Source organism: Sapajus apella, unplaced genomic scaffold (genome assembly GCF_009761245.1).
Source record: "Sapajus apella isolate SASKATOON/1434 unplaced genomic scaffold, GSC_monkey_1.0 scaffold76, whole genome shotgun sequence".
NCBI lineage: Eukaryota > Metazoa > Chordata > Mammalia > Primates > Cebidae > Sapajus > Sapajus apella.
Window position 1 is genome coordinate 2,370,031 of NW_022437016.1, and position 16,701 is coordinate 2,386,731.

The 16,701-nt window shown below is 41.4% G+C and overlaps 1 protein-coding gene across 3 annotated transcripts in view; it reads right to left on the reverse strand.

Moving 5' to 3' along the window:
- ASTN2 (astrotactin 2) overlaps positions 1 to 16,701 on the reverse strand; it is a 948,324-nt gene that overhangs the window by 624,074 nt on the left and 307,549 nt on the right. For all 3 annotated transcript variants that reach the window (XM_032251601.1, XM_032251600.1, XM_032251599.1), the window contains one exon: positions 4,288 to 4,395. In XM_032251601.1, coding sequence (XP_032107492.1) covers positions 4,288 to 4,395 — 108 coding nt within the window. The remainder of the gene's footprint in view (positions 1 to 4,287; positions 4,396 to 16,701) is intronic.

Consider the following 16,701-nt stretch of genomic DNA (forward strand, 5'->3'; position numbering starts at 1 on the left):
ATGTCTGAGACCCAGGCAACTTTCCAGCCTCAGCTCTTTCAGGAAGCCCGCCCATATGTAGCTGCTGTTCATCATGTCTTTATTCTCTCAAAGCTGGGATAATCCGAAATGCTCAGTTCAATAACTTTGTCTTCCAAAATCTTCTAATATCTGAAATAGTCTGAACTGCAGTGTAGGACCCCAGGAATAACTTCACCAGTGCTGACGGAGTTGCTTCTGAGCACTCCTCTGAAATCTCTACTTAGAGATTGCAGAAGTGAGGCTCAGAGACCAGCAGTGACTTGCCCAGGGTCAAACAGAAATGTGGCGGCAAACCCAGGACTGAAAATCACTGTTCCTCTCACACACAGATGGCCCCAAAGCCTCAACTTCCTTCTGAGTACTTCAAAGATGGTAAAGTTGAATGTCTTTATCAAAGCCTACATGCCCCTAGATTTTGGAAACACAGCTCAGCTCCTATTTTTCAGATAGACCTGAAAGGGTTACAGTGAATTCATATGGAATCCCAAATGCTATTAGATGACCATTCTCAACTAGCACAAAGAACTGCCTTTCCTGTTACTTTTATCTCTTCCTTCCCCGACCTCCGTGTACTTCATCATTTTTGTGTCACAGATGGGCTGCCTCACACACCCCTGGGCAGACCACAGAGAACTGCTGAGTCGTTGCCTTTGCTAAAGAGGAGCTGAAATGGTGATGGCAGAGGAAAAGGAGAGGACTGGGATGTTGTTGGTCCAGGCAGGCCTGGGGGTGTAGGGAAGAAAGAACCCATCGGCACAGCCAAAGGGGACAGCAGAACCATTCTAGTGTCACAGTTAGACCTGAAAGGAGGGAAACAGAAAAGGGGAGTGGCACTGGGCATGGGGGAGGTAAATAGAGTGTAAAGGAAGCTGAAGCTGGAAGCCAGGTACATCACAAGAGCAGGAGATTCTCACAAATACGCACCACATGTCATCCACAAACAACTAAGAGATCTCAGAGCTCAAATTGGATTGGCTCAGACCCGTCCACTCTCCTGTGTTTCAAATTAAAAAACAGAGACCTGGGTGATAAAAAAGACTTTACTGAGGTCACACAGCAAGTTGGTAGCAGGTCGGCGACTCCCTTCCTGCCCCCAAAGTAAACCCAATAGTCCTTCTCAGCAATGTCACTCTGCCACAACTTCTTTTCTCCTTCCCTACCTCCACCAGAATGCTTCACAGATATAAAGTAATTTTAATCTTTAGAACAACTCTCTATGCTTTAATCTTAATATCCTCATTTGACAACTCAGGGAATTGATGCACAGAGACATTAAGTTCCATGATTAATATGGTACTGCCAGTAAGTGGTGGGGCTGGTATTTGAACCCACGTAACCCACCACCAGAATCCATGCTCTTAGTGCTATGTTCTGTTGCTCTCACACCACCAAGGGCTCCTTGACTTCCCTTGGCTCAGCTCTGTCCTGTGCAGTTTCCCCACTAAGTCAGTGACTGCTGAAGGCGCCCTCACTCCTGCCCAAACTATATGAAAGAGTAAAAAACGGGTCACAGGCCTTTCATGAAGGACTGTGGCACTTGCAGACCGAGACACTGGGTTCTAAGGTCATTTGACCAGAACAAAGATGATGCAGAACCGAATTCACTCTCTGTATTCAACAACAAAAAGTTACAGCAGCTGCGGCAGCACCAGCAACAACCTTCACAACATCAAACACAGTATTAAGAATGCTCTCCCTGTGATCCTGCAAAAAGGGTAGGGTAATTTAGGCTCACTGAATCTAAGCATTCAATTCCTTCCATATTCTCTCGGTTCCCTTTCTTGTTGCGCCTTTTTCCCTTAGCATTTATCACCATCTAATATATTTGTATTTTGATATAATACAAACCCTGCAAGAGCAGGAATTTTAAATTGTTGCTGGGTTTGTGTCCCTAATACCTAGAAGAATGGCAGGCATGTAGCTGGTACAGAGGAAATATTTGTGGTATGTATGAAAGGAAGAAAGAAAGAAAAGAGAAAGAGAGGGAGGGAAGGTGGGAGGGAGGGAGGAAGTGAGGGAGGGAGGGGGAAGGGGGAGGGAGGAGAAAAGAATGAAGAGAGGGAAGGAGAGAAAGAAAGGAAGGAGGGAGCAATAAAGGAATGGAAGGAAGGAGAGAGGAAGAAAGGACTAGTAGAGAACAAGGGAAGAAGATAAGAAAATAAAGAAAAAAGGAGAAGAGAGAGAACAGAACACATGCGGAGAAGGAGGCAGTGATAACGGAGGGAAGAAGGAAGGGAAGAAGAGCAGAAGAGAAAAATTTAAAAAGAATAAATGGAAGTTAAACAAAAAGTAAGCAAATAAACCCAAGATACTGAGGAGGAAAAGGAAGACATGGAAACTAGAGGTGGAGGGAGAAGGACATGCTGTTGGTGGAAAATACATGGAAGAGAGAGATGAACTAAGCAGCTCTGACAACCAGCAGGCAATAGGGCCAGGGAGGGAAAGGGGGGTGGCATTACAGCCCTGTTCTCATTACACTGAAAACACAGCCCCACCTTCTGGAGCCTATGGAGGTGCTGGGTTAAACCATTCATCTCAAGGTCTTGAGCTGGCTTTTGCTTTTCTAAGTTGAACTCCAATGTATGGGGGCATGCTCAGTGATGGACGTTTTTCCAATTAGCTATAAATAGCCCAGTCCTGCTGAGGGGACCCATTGACTTCCCCAGCCCTAATTCTGGCTGTTGGATTGTGGAAGGGAGAAGATCAGTCAAGAATCATCAATCGTCAACTTCTAAATCCCCACTGCAGATTCCAGGAAGCTGAGGATTGCTTCTTAGTTTTCTGGCTAAGATTAAGCGGAGAAAGTTGGAGTGTGAAGGAATGAGAGGCAGATCCCATTATTCCAATGGCTACAGAGGCTGCAAACCCTACCCATGTAATATGTCAATGGAAACACTCCTCCCACATGGGGCTTTTCAGTGAAAGATGCCAGAGGTGAGGACATAGGAAAAACAACAATGAGAACTGAACTGATATTAATAATGTCTGCCTCACCTTGCTCTTAGCATACACAAGGCATCATGATAAAGTTTTTACACAACTTAACCAAATTTCATCCACAACCCCATGAGGCAGCTACAAGGTCCAGCTTGCAGATGAGAAAACTGAGGCATACAGAAGGTAAATAACTTGCCTAAGAGCAAAAGCAGCATAGAGAAGCTATGGGGATCTGTGCTCTTGCAATGTCCACTGTGCATTAATAGAATGCATGCAGAATGCATGAACTTGTGAGAAAGCTTCCTCCTCCTCCTTCTCCCTGCCCCAGCTCCTTCCTCAGCTCACTTCTTTGAGGAGGCAGGTGAGGAGAGCCAGGTACCCTGCCACATGCCCCAGACGTGTTTGTCACAGGACCTTCTTTTCAGTGGATGGTCAGAGCCCATGCATGGATCTGCCCTTCATCACTGGCATGGAATTCATGTTTGTACCCCAGGAGGGTCTCTTCCAAGAATGCAGTCTCAAACTGGCTGCTTTCCCATCCTTATGGAGAATCCGAGATGAGGAAGTAAATTCACAGGGAATTGCCTGAAATATGCTGTGTTTTCCCTTCAGAGCACATTGAATCACCTGAGAACGATGGATCTTGGCCACAGGGACTTTTGTGGAGTCCTGCTTCAGCATTTGGCCATCACCCTACACGGAGTGTCATTGTGAGAAATAATTATGCATCAATACTGAATTTTATCTGTTGAAGAAGCTGTCTAGAAAGCCACATAGTATCTTGTTTATACATATCAAGTATAGTTTATACTTTATCTCTGTTCTGGTAAGTAGAATTTCCTGAACAAATGCTCCATTTTGTCCCATTAACACTGTACATTTTATTTCTTAGTATGTTTCCCTTTACACTTTGGCTGCCAGGAATTTCTTAATTAAACTGCCAGCCTCTTCTAAGAACTACAAAACAGTATGGCAGGGATTACTCTGCATCAACCCCACCTGGGTTTGAATAATTTTTCTTATTCTTATTTTCATTTTAAGATGATTATTTCATTACCTGTTTTGAATTTTTAAACATCTGCATAAACTAAAAAAATTCACAATATTTTTTGAGGAATAAGGTAGGACAGAAAGCAAATAAAGAAGAAGTCAGGAAAAGGATATACCGAAGGTCACCAATATAGTCAAGGCAGCAGATACCAAGCTCAGTTTTAACCAGATTGGGACCAGGTTAGAGAAAATTCAGGATTTGCTAGTGAACACAAAATCTGATTTCCAGCATTTCCTTCTACAAACTCTGGTTCTGAAACCTTCCAAGGACACCATTACCTTTGCTGCGGCGGCGACTACGGTACTGCTCCGTATAGAACGTCAGCTGCGTTTCGTCGTCTGCCTCTGAGCCTGACGTCCCCTTGGCTCTCCCAAAGCTGATTCCCCCTGTGAGGAAGCACAATCTATCAGTTAGCCTCACAGGCCTCCAGAACTTTGTGAGATTCCTCAACCATCCCAAAGATCAGCAGCCAATCCCATCCCCAGACTCCTCTCTGTAAATCCCAAGCGACCCAGCAGTCGGTGTGATGAATGGAAGGAGTTCATGCTCTGCAGTGAGGCAGATCTGGGGTCCAAGCATGACTCAGCAGCTTCTGGGCTGTGTGATCTTGAAGGGAAAACACACCTTTCTGAGCCCTGGGTTCTCTCTTTCTAAAATAGGGATAATAACTATTCACCTTGTGAGATTGCTGCGAAGATTGAAGGAGATATGATATATAAAATGCCTGGTCCATTGTACATCTTAAGTAACTGACAGCTATTGTTGCTTTTGGTGATAAGCCTACATCTAAGAACACACTCTAGACAACTTAATTTTAACCGCATTTCATTCAAGTGCTTACTATACGCCAGGTTCAGAGCAAGACGCCGGAGGTACAAAGATAAATAGGACTCAGTCTTTGCCAGGCAGGGGATCATAAGCTATCAGGGGCACAAATGGAATCCTAAGGAGCCTTAAACCTAATTCATGGCTTCTGTTTACCACTCAATGAGATGCTAGGAATATGGGGGAGTGCAATTCATTTCAATACATAGGACCCGAGAAGGTTTTATGCAGGAGTGAAGATTTAAGTCAGGTCTTAAAGGATGGATGGGGCTGCACTGATAGAATTTGGAGTTCCAGCAGAGGTACCAACTTGAGCACCCTCAGGAATGGGCCGTGTGGGCAATCAGAGGTAACATTAAGTGGAGAAATGACTGGGAAGACACACCGGAGACTCACAGGGGGAGGCCTTGGTTGCCAAATGGAGGATAAGGGGCTCTACTTTGGGTGTCATGGAAGATTCTGGAGCAAAAGTGTGGATTGGCCAGCTGTTGTGTGTACAAGGAAGAACACGCTGGTGGTGCCCAGGCTGCAGGATGGGTTCCACGCAGGGGAAGCAGCCAGGAGGCTCAGTGACTACCCAGGTGAATGGAGGTCAGGGCTTGCAGGAGGGTGTGTGCAGTCAGGATGGGAGAAGGAGATGAGTGGTAAGGGTGCTTCAGAGACAAACTGAGGACTGTGGAAGGAAAAGGGCAATGCCTTTATACACTGTGAGTGACTGACAGCAGAAAAGAAAAAGAAAGAAGGCTAAAAGGAATTATGCCACAATACCAATAGCCATGCATTCCAAAGAGAGAAATATGAGTAATTTTTAATTTTTATCTTTCTGCATTTTTTTTTAGACTGTAAAAAGAAGGTCACTTTATTTTATTTTCCCATTGATTAATTTTATTGCATTTTAGGTTTTGGGGTACATGTGAAGAACATGCAAGATTGTTGCATAGGTACACATGTGGCAGTGTGATTTGCTGCCTTCCTCCCCATCACCTACATCTGGCATCTCTCCCCTTGCTATCTCTCCCCAGCTCCCCACCCCCCACCGTCCCTCCCCTATTTCCCCCCAACTGACCCCAGTGTGTAGTGCTCCCCTCCCTGTGTCCATGTGTTCTCATTGTTCAACACCCGCCTATGAGTGAGAACATGCAGTGTTTGATCTTCTGCTCTTCTGTCAGTTTGCTGAGAATGATGGTTTCCAGGTTCTTCCATGTCCCTACAAAGGACCCAAACTCATCGTTTTTGATGGCTGCATAATATTCCATAGTGTATATGTGCCACATTTTCCCTATCCAGTCTATCGTCAATGGGCATTTGGGTTGGTTCCAGGTCTTTGCTATTGCAAACAGTGCTGCAATGAACATTCGTGTTTCTGCATTTTTAATTGCTAAAAAAAAAAAAAAAGAAAAAAAGGCAGGATACAAAAAGAGAAGGATTAAAGGATTGGTAAATTATCTGCCCTAGAGAAGAAATAACCAGGAGAGAGAACTTCTGAGTAGATGGGCATAGGAGAATAAGGACCTTGGGTTTTAAAATTGTTTTGTTGATGGTGCTTCAGACATCTATCTAGAGTAATAGACTTTCTGGCAAGAAACTTAAGAATCTGGTAAAAGCGATTGTCCTATATGGGGAATTAAATGACTGAAAGACGGGAACAGAAGGAGGCTACTTTTCTCTATAAACTCTTTGCATCTTTTCAATCAAGCACCATGCAAACCTATTACCTATTCAAAAATTCCAACTGAGGAAAAGAAAAACATACATTAGAGAGAAATGTTATTCAATTCACGAAAGGATTTATTATGTAATTTCCTCAGGTAGGGTATTTGAAATGGCATTCAGTATATAGAAATTCTACTTGCAGACACTTTCTCTGCAATATGGTTATTACACATTCATTCATTCTAACAGCATTGTTGCACAATCTACTATGTACCTGGAAGATTTGTAGATATGAATGCAGACAATCCTCATCATAATGTACTCATAAGAGAGGTGTAATTAACAAACTAGATAATAAAGCAAAGAAGCAAAGACAGGCAAAGTTACTTGCATAGTCACACAGCTGATGACTAGGAGAATTAAGCTTCGCGGCTAGTGCACCCACCTCCAAATTTGATCTCTGAATTATATGCATTGCTTTCCTTGAGTCCACTCATGAGTGAACCCCGAAAGAGCAGATCATCCTTCGAGTGTCAAGGTGCTAAGTATGGCATTCAGAGCTTTGCACACAACATCTCATTTCAAACTCATAGTACCTTTAGGAAGGACTATGGGTGCACTATTGTGCAAACTTTACAGATGATACAGATGAGGCAAGTGACGCTCAGAAAAGAAAAATGAGCGAAGGTGGATTTTGAAACCAGGTAGACCTAATGTCCAAGCTCAAATTTCCCGCTACTCATGACATTGTCTCTCAGTTTAAGGCTCTGTAAAATTGAAATATTAATATCTGCCTCCCCACACCCATCCTTCCTTGATGTAGTATGTTCTAACGAGTGGGAAAGTATAAGGGACAGCAACATCTGATCTTTGTCTCCAAACATGTGTGTCGTCAGGCAAGGTCTGTCCCTAAACCTTATTGAACAATTCCCCACTCCTCAGCAACTAAAAGCAGGGCCTGGAGACATCAGGAGACTTCAGATTCTGCCAGATGCTGTTATCCATTTAAAGGCTGTGCTTTAAATGGAGTTGGCAGGCGCTTCGTGGAGATTCTGGATGTGACTAAAGAGGAGAGGTCCCTAGAAGCCAGCAGGGCTTTTTAAATTGCCATTAAAATATTTTACTCTTAAAAAAAAAGAAAGAAAAAAAGGGGAAAAGGGAGGGAGGAAGGCTTTTGTTCATCTACATATAATTCTTGGCCAAGGGGAAAATGAAGGCATCTGATAATGTAGTTCTCTTATGTTCAGAAGACATCTGCTATGTTTTCTGCTGTGTCTGGAGTCACAGAGCAAAAAGGAGGGATCTATCTGTGTCAGGAGGCCAACCTGGAGTCTTCCCACAGCCCCTTCAATGCCACATCCACACTTTGACACATTTCAGCAAAATTCTCACTCCCTTCCTTCCTTCCAATCTCCATTTCATCATAAACACGTGACCTGTTATGTCCCTACCATGGTGAACAAATCTAGCAGACAGGATTCAGACATTGTTCTTTCCTTACTGGGGCAAGATAAGGGGTGACAGAAAAGTCACCCGGCAATTCTAATATAAGAAAAGCTAACACTTGTATAGCACGGAATCTCTTCCAGGCACCATTCTAAAGCCTTTAAATGTGTTGACTCATTTCATACTTACAAGAACCCTAGAAGGTAGGTTACTACATTTATTCCCATTTCAGGTGGTGAGAAAATGAAGCTGCATGGAAATTAAGTATTTTGTCCAGGCTGACAGCTTGCAAATAGTAGAACCACAGTTCAAATTCAGACAGTGGCTGGTAAATCCACTAAAGTCTCTGTGCTGGTTTATAATAAAATATGAGCAAATACTTTGTTTCATGTCCACAGCCATCCTTGTAAGGACTGTATCATGAGTTTTGGTTTCATAGATGAACAATTGTCTCAGAGGGTTGATACGAGGCAGTAAGTAGAAGAACTAAGATTGAAGTTTGGTCTGTCTACCTGCAAAGCTTGCTTCATGCTTAATACAACCAGGGAAAGAGTGTGAGAGAGAGAGAGGGGTAGGGGGAGAGTGTTTGTGTGTGTGTGTGCGCACGCACCTGCCTATGTGTGCACACATACAAGCATACACATGGATGTAGAGGGGTGGCAAATGCTTGATATGTTGACCACTAAGGATTAGTAGGTCTCTTACTTGATTCCAACACCTGGACCTGTTTTCTTGTAGGAACTCTAATCAGACTTACCAAGATCTTGGTGACTCCCCAACCTTCCACATGTCCAGGCACACAGAGACCACACCCCTATAATTACCGTAAAAGTATCCATAAAGGCTTTTCCTTCTGGTCAAGCCTCCATTTCCACAACTCTTTTGACTTTGTTTCTTTCTTGTAGGTATTAAGGTACCATGTGTTCATTGTGAAAACTGAGGCTCAACAACAATGCCTATAGACCAGGTTCAATAGAAATATAATGCAAACCACATAGCCATTTTAAATGTTCCAGTAGCCCCATTCAAGAAGTAAAAATGAAAAGTACAAATAAAATTTACAGAATATATTGCATTTTACTCAGTATATTAAAATATCATCATATTAACATGAAATTATCTTAAAGTTATTACTAAAATATTTTAAACAACTTCCATAAGTCTTCAAAACCCAATATGTGTTTTATGCTTACAGCACATTGAAATACAGACAAGCCACATTTCCGGTGCTCACCATATGGAGAACACAGTGCTAGACATATTTGTACAACAAATATTACTGAGCATAATTAAGGCCCACGATCTGAGTACAGCATGAAGATGAATAACCCACGACCTCCACTAAAATGTTAAAACTTAAAAAGATTTTGGATTTTTGACTTAGATGAAAAAAATGTCACAGCTGGGATTCTGTTAAAAAACATTAGCTATGGTTCCTACTCTCAAGGCACTTGGAGTCTAGTTAGTTTCTATATTGGTTTATCCATGAGTCAAGGGAAGTGGTGGACTTCAGTAGGAAGAAATTAGGGTATTGGAGTCAGACATGAGTTGTAATCCTTTGTTTCATTTATTAGCTGTATGGCCTTGGGCAGAGCATTTGAGCTCTCTGATCTCATCTTTAACAGGGGTACAAGAACTCAGCTCACATGGTCATTATGGCGAAAACAGTATGTCGCATGTAAGCATTCTGCACAAAGATCAAGAAGTGAGAGTCAGGGCACATTCCTCAATTACTTGATGCTTTTCTGCACTGAATGGGAATGAAAGGAAGGAAGCGCTCCTGGGTGGAAGTGCCCCCTGACGCCCCTGCGTCCTGTGACATCCTGAGGAGGTGGCAGCCACCCAAGGCATATAGCTTCTGAGTATCCATATAATCCGAAGGGGCCACAGGCCACTTACAGTCTGACTTGGAGGTGATTCAGGTGGCTGGAAAAGGGCCCCCTCTGTTAGCATTTTAATATAAAATTGGTGATTCAGTGCAATAAAATGCAGCCATTAATTACACAGGGCTGCTTGCATACTCCCATTTAGCAGCTAAGAGAAGGTGAGAATGGTTAGAGACTGGCAAGAGAAAAGAAGTGGTAATCTATGTGCTGGAACCAGTAGCCTTTCTGTCCTTGACCCTTGGGTCCTTGGTTCTTTTGGTACTGAAGGGCCTGAGATGGAGCCATTAGAAGATGAGCTAAGTACATGCCACAGTGTGACAAGCACTGCTCCAGGCACCTTACATGCGATATCCCTCCTACACCTCACAAGGGGTCTGAGATGCAACAGTTAATCACATTTTATTGATGAACAAATCAATATTCAGAATCTCACCGCTGCTTAATAAAAATCACACAAATGGCAGAGCCCAAATTTGAATCTGAGTTTTGTCTGATTCAAAAAGGCTCCGTTCTCATAAAAACATGCTTACTGTCATTAGTTAGTAGAAAACACAACTCAAAGTCACAAGTACCACATCATACCCACTAAGTGGGCAATGAGCAAAATAATGGAAAATACCAGATGTTGGGGAGGATGTGGAGACATTGGAACTCTCATGCATTGCTGCTGGAAATGCAAAATAGTGCAGCCATTGTGAAAACCAGTTTGCTGGTTCCTTAAGAAGTTAAACACCGAATCCACATGATGCAGGATTTCCACTCCTAGGTATATCACCCCCAGTCCCCAAAGAAAATACTGCATTCAAACAAGTATTTGTATATGAATGTTTATAGCAGCACTATTTACAAGTCAAAAGGTACAAACGACCCAAATATCAATCACCTGATGAATAAACAAAATGTGGTATACAGACATAGAATATTATTTAGCCATAAGAAGGAATACTGATACATGCTGCAATGTGGATGAATGTTGCAAATATTTTGCTAAGTGAAAGAAGCCAGACACTTAAAGGTAACTCATTATATGATTCTATTTATATGAAATATCCACAATAGCTAAATTTATAGAGATGGAATAGACTAGTGGTGGCTAGGGCTGGACAGAGGAAAAAGGGAATGAGGAGTAACTGTTAATAACTATTGAGTTTCCTTTCGAGTGGTGGAAATGTGTTGAAAAAGAGCTGATGGTTGTACAACCTTGTGAATGTACTAAATGCCACTGAATTATACACTTTAAAATGATTACTTATTATTATTATTATCATTTTGAGACAAAGTTTTGCTCTTATCACTCAGGCCAGAGTACAATGGCACGATCTCGGCTCACTGCAACCTCTGCTTTGTGGGTTCAGGCGATTCTCCTCCCTTAGCCTCCTTAGTAACTAGGATTACAGCTGTGCACCACCACACCCAGCTAATTTTGTATTTTTTTAGAAGAGATGGGGTTTCACCATGTTGGCCAGGCTGATCTCGAACTCCTGACCTCAGGTGATCTGTCTGCCTCAGCCTCCCAAAGTGCTGGGATTACAGGCATGAGTCGCCACGCCCAGCTGATTAATGATTAATTTTATGCTATGTGAATTATATCTCACAAAATGTAAAAAAAAGAAACCCAGTATTCTTTTTGTAATATCACAAAATTAGTGATAGAACCATAAATGGAGAATGTGAGAGCTTTGAGAGAGACAGGGAGAGGAAAAGTTGGGGCACAGAGTTGAAGAATTACACAACCAGCTTGAAAGAATCAACAGCTCAGAATTCTGGAGTCCTAGCCTCCTGTGTGGGGATGCAGAGGTTGACCATTCAGTCTGTCCTAAACCACGTGGTCGCCTAAAATCATCACAATACTCATTTGTTTATGCATTCTTTAAACAATCATTTACTCAGGGTCCATGCTGTCCCAAACACTGTGTAGGTACTGAATATAAAGCCATCCATAAAACAGATAAAAATTACTGATTTATTGGAGTTTACTCTCTAGTAGGTAAACATTTTAGATATTCTGGGCATGCCACTCTAAGGCTTTGCAAAGCCTTCTACATGAGAATTCTTACCTCAATTCTGCTGCTAAATAAATGAAGATATTCAGAGATATGTAAAGGTTTCCCCTAGATGGCACAGATATTTGGTGTCAAACTAGGAATTGACCCCAAGTTTGCTCTGGGGCTAATTAGGGCATCCAAACAACATGAAAGGCATGTTACAGAGAAGTATGGAGCAAGATGATACAAGGTCTTTCCTGGGCCTAGCAGAGTTAACTCACTGCTTTTCTCTCCAAATCTACCTTTATGCTTGGGCTGCCCTGTCTACAGACCTGATCTGCCAGCCTCAGCAGGCCCAGCCCTCCACACTCCATCTCCCGCTCTTGCTATCGTGATGGATGGTGGTGACATGTTGAATTATTCAGGCTCCGTGTCTTCCTCAAGCTGGTGACAGTGATATTGCATTTTTAGATTGCCCAGAACTGTGCCAGATAAAGAAATATGTGGTTCAGGAATGGGAAAACCCATCCGACCCCCAAACGTTTAGAGAATACAAATGGTGCCAGTCATGGAAAAAGGACAGAAGTGGGTAAACTTCCCACACCCCCTAAACCACACAACTCACAACTGCTCTGAGCTCTAGAGCTAAACCACAAATGTTCATACACATTCGCCTCTTGAAGATGTTTTGACCGCAGCTGCTACTTGCCATCAGGCACTTGCCATATGCTATAGGCCGGGCACAATGCCAAGCACTTTACATAAAGGTGACTCTGCTATTCCTCCAAATGTAGCTGAGAGAGGTGGAGCTCCTTACTTGTGGCCACCCAGCCAGCTAAGTGGAAGGACATGGATTCAAAGCCTGGTTTGTCTCATTCCCCGGGGGAAGAAATTTCTATAGCATTCTTGAGATTCATGCTGTGTTTTTAAATTGAATTTTATGGTGAAAAACTATATATGGCAAAATATAACCAAACATGATTGTGATAATTTCAGGGAAAGAATAAGAAATAACTGAGGGGTCCATTTACAGAAGACTGATTTTTAAAAATCATAGTATACGGTCTTTTATAAGACCATTGAAAACAGTGACATAAATCTATATTATTGACATACAAACCTCTCCAGGACACAATTTTGGGTGAAAAGGTATGGAGAGAAAAATACAAAGAGGGATTCCACTTGTGTAAATTTATACATGCTTGCTTATATTTGGTATTAATGCTACTCTATGTATGTAATAAAAATAAAGAAAAAAGTAAAAAGTCATTCCGAGATGTTATGATCTAGGTTATGAACAAAGTTTTAAGAAGCATATAATAACAAAACATATTTTAAAAACAACAGTGTGTTCTTAAAGTGCACACATAAAATATATGTAAATATACACATGCACAAACATACTGAAGGAAATATATTAAGGTGTTATAGTGGTTTTTTTCTGGATGGTAATATTTGGGTGTGCCTTAAAAAAATTCGTAATGTTACTCCTATGCATTTAAAAATTCTCCTCCAATGAACATCTAATGCTTGCTAACAAAAAAGAAACTTAATAAAAGCTTTATTTATTTTTTTAATAAGTACTCTTTATTGCTGCAGTTTAAACCCACTGCTCACTTGACCTTTAATGTTATCGGACCATCTCAGAGGTGGATCATTCCATCACCGAAGAAAGGAAACAACCCAATTAATCCCCAATTTTGGCTTAAATAACTACTTACGGGGGGAATGCTCTCGCTCTTCCGGGAAAGTAAAGCTTTGTCTTCTGGAACATCCCACTTCTCCCTGTGGGATGGTATATTTTCCAAATGGGGCCATAACAAAATCTCCCATCCTGCCTTCTCTTTTACAATGTGACCTTTGCCATTCCCCATCAAAGGTAGAGTCTCATTTCCCTGGCATCTACTCTAGGCTGGCATTAGGAATGTACCTCTCCTCGATAGAATGCAGAGGAAGCGACTCTGCAAGATCTCCAGGGATAGAACCTAAAAAGTAATAAAGCTTTTGGCTTTCCTAAAACACTGGCTCTCTAGATGTTTTCTCTTAGGAAAACTGCCATGGTGCTCTGAGAGTCTTAGCCACATAGAAAGGCTATGTGTAAGTGGTCTAGCCAAGAGTCTCAACTAAGCCCAGCATTTAAGAAATCCAAGACCATCTCAGGTGGCAAAAACATGAGAGAAGCTTCTAGTTGATTCTACCCCAGCCATCTGCTGCCCATGGAAGTCCAGTCCTTGTGGAGCTGAGACTATCCACCTTTCATTTTTCGTGTGTAAATCCTTGACTCCTAGAATTCAGGAGTATAATAAAATTGTTGCATTAATGCACTAGCTTTGGGATGCTACATCATGCAACAATAGGTAAACAGAGCACTCCTCTTGTCCATCCTACAAAAACATCCACCCTCTTTCCAAGCTATCACCATATGGCAGCCCTGGGCAATGAGAAGACGAGCTGGTGTGGTGTCCAGAGACCCTGTCCTGTTCCCTACATACTATGTGACTGAACAAGATATTAACATCTCACAGATATTACATAACAGCTAATACTGTTATTCCCTTCACAAAGACAGCAGTTCATTTGACATTCATAACTGGGTGAGATGGGCATTGCTGTCCCCATTTGAAAGAGGAGGACACTGAGTGTCAGAGTCACTACAGATGCCTTGGTCAAGGTCCCATAGCTCATAAATGGCAGAGCAGAGAGGAGAATATAAGACCAATTCTGGAAGGAACAGTAGAGTAAGGGGGCAGATTGGAGTGTCTGAAGTTGGCCAGGTATTACGTTCCGTGACATTTCTACTTTCTAGATTCTGTCCCGCCTTTTGAAATAATGGACTCAGACTGTTCCCTTCCCTATATGATGGTCCTCAGTCATCTGAAGATCTGAAGGTTGCTTATGAGCTACATATTTCTTTTTTCTTCTTCTCCTTCTCATCCTTCTTCCTCTTCCTCCTCTTCCTCTTCTTCCTGCTCTTGCTCCTCTTCACTTTTCTCCTTCCCCCCCACCCCCCCCCTTTCTCGACATAGTCTTGCTCTGTCACCCAGGCTGGAGTACAGTGGCCCAATCTCAGCTCACTACAACCTCCGCCTCTCATTTTCAAGTAATTCTTGTGCCTCAGACCCCTGAGTAGCTGGGATTACAGGTGCCCACCACCATGCCAAGATAATTTTTATATTTTTAACAGAGATGGGGTTTCACCATGTTTACCAGGCTGGTCTCAAACTCCTGGCCTGAAGTGATATCCAACCACCTTGTCCTCTCAAAGTGTTGGGATTACAAACGTGAACCACTGCACTCCACCCAAGCTACATATTTCTATTAATCCCTCCAGCCATTCCTTATATGCTTACAAAATTATAATTATAATTTTTGGATTATAATTTTTGGATTATAAAGTCAGTACATATTTATTGTAGAAATGTTTTCAAAAATAAGAAAAACACAAAGAAGAAAATAATAATCAAGTGAAATTCTATTGCTCCCAGCTGACTTCTCTCACCTTGAGTTTTTAACCATGTATTTATATGCATACGTTTTTACAACTAGGTTTTATTGTCTTGTAACTTGAGCATATCCTGTGAATTTTGTAAAAAAAATTCTATGTACATACCAATATATTTATTTATGCTATGCATACATATGGGAGTCCAATTATATACCTGACAACTTTTTCTATTATGTCATTTAAATGTGTCATATGTGTCTGTGCATGTGCACGCATCTAGATTCATATGTGCAAAATATTCATCTTTACATGTATCTATACCTACATTTACCCAAATGTTACTGGTGACTTTTTCTGACTACTGAGACATTCTTCTTTTTATCTTTTCTTTTTCTTTTTGTGAGAAAACAAATATCAATTGCTTATGGAATTAAAATAAAGCTAAAAAAAAGCCATAAATATTATCATTCCATTAAGTATTCACTGTCAATATCACTTAATGCCTGAAAAATATTCTACTATGTCAATGTACTGTTTATTAAACCAATTTCTTGTTGTTCAAATTTTACACAGTTTCCAGTTTTTCACTATTTTATCACAAATTCTTACAGATAAATATTTCTACACATCCCTATGCATCCCCATGTAGAATCCTTGAGTGTTGAAAGAGAAATTGATGGGTCAAAGGGTTTTGACGTATTTAAGGTTTTTGATATATATTTTCAAGACATCCTCCTGAAAAGATATACCAATTTCATCCCAATCAGCTGTATATGAGTGACTGTTTCATTGTATCTTCTGTAACACTGGGTATTACATCATTGTTTTCAAATCTTAGTAATTTTGATATGCATCCCATATTTCATATTCATTCTGTCATGTTCTTTTCAAAATAGTTCAATTTGCTCATGTCCTTTTTGAGTTCTGATGTCCAGAACTGGGCAGGTGAATCCAGGTGTGATCTGACCCGCACAGGGCAATAACGAACTACACCTCCCTCTCTCTGAATGTGAGACTTGTAATAATGCACCCCAGGCCTACTTCAGCTTTATTGGGAGCTGACTTACATTCAATATGCCCTCAGTTCTTTGTTGACATACACTGCAAATAAATCTGGTCTTTTCCATCATGTATTTGCAGAATTGATTTTTCTAAGCCAAAGTAAAGAACATTTTGTACTAACAAATTGTATCTGTATATTTCAGCCCTTTCTTCTAGTCTCTCAAGATATATTTTTTGTCATAATCTTCTGATCTCACGATTGCACTATTCCCTGACTACATGCCCTTTATGAATTGAATAAACATGAAAAGGAGCAGGAGGTAAGAAAGGGAACAAATAGTGAGTGAGTGCCCGCTACACGTCAAGCAACAGGACTAAACAGTTATGCATGGTAAAATCACTGAGTACATGTAAGAGTGCAATTAAGTTGATGCTGACCTCCATGTGTTA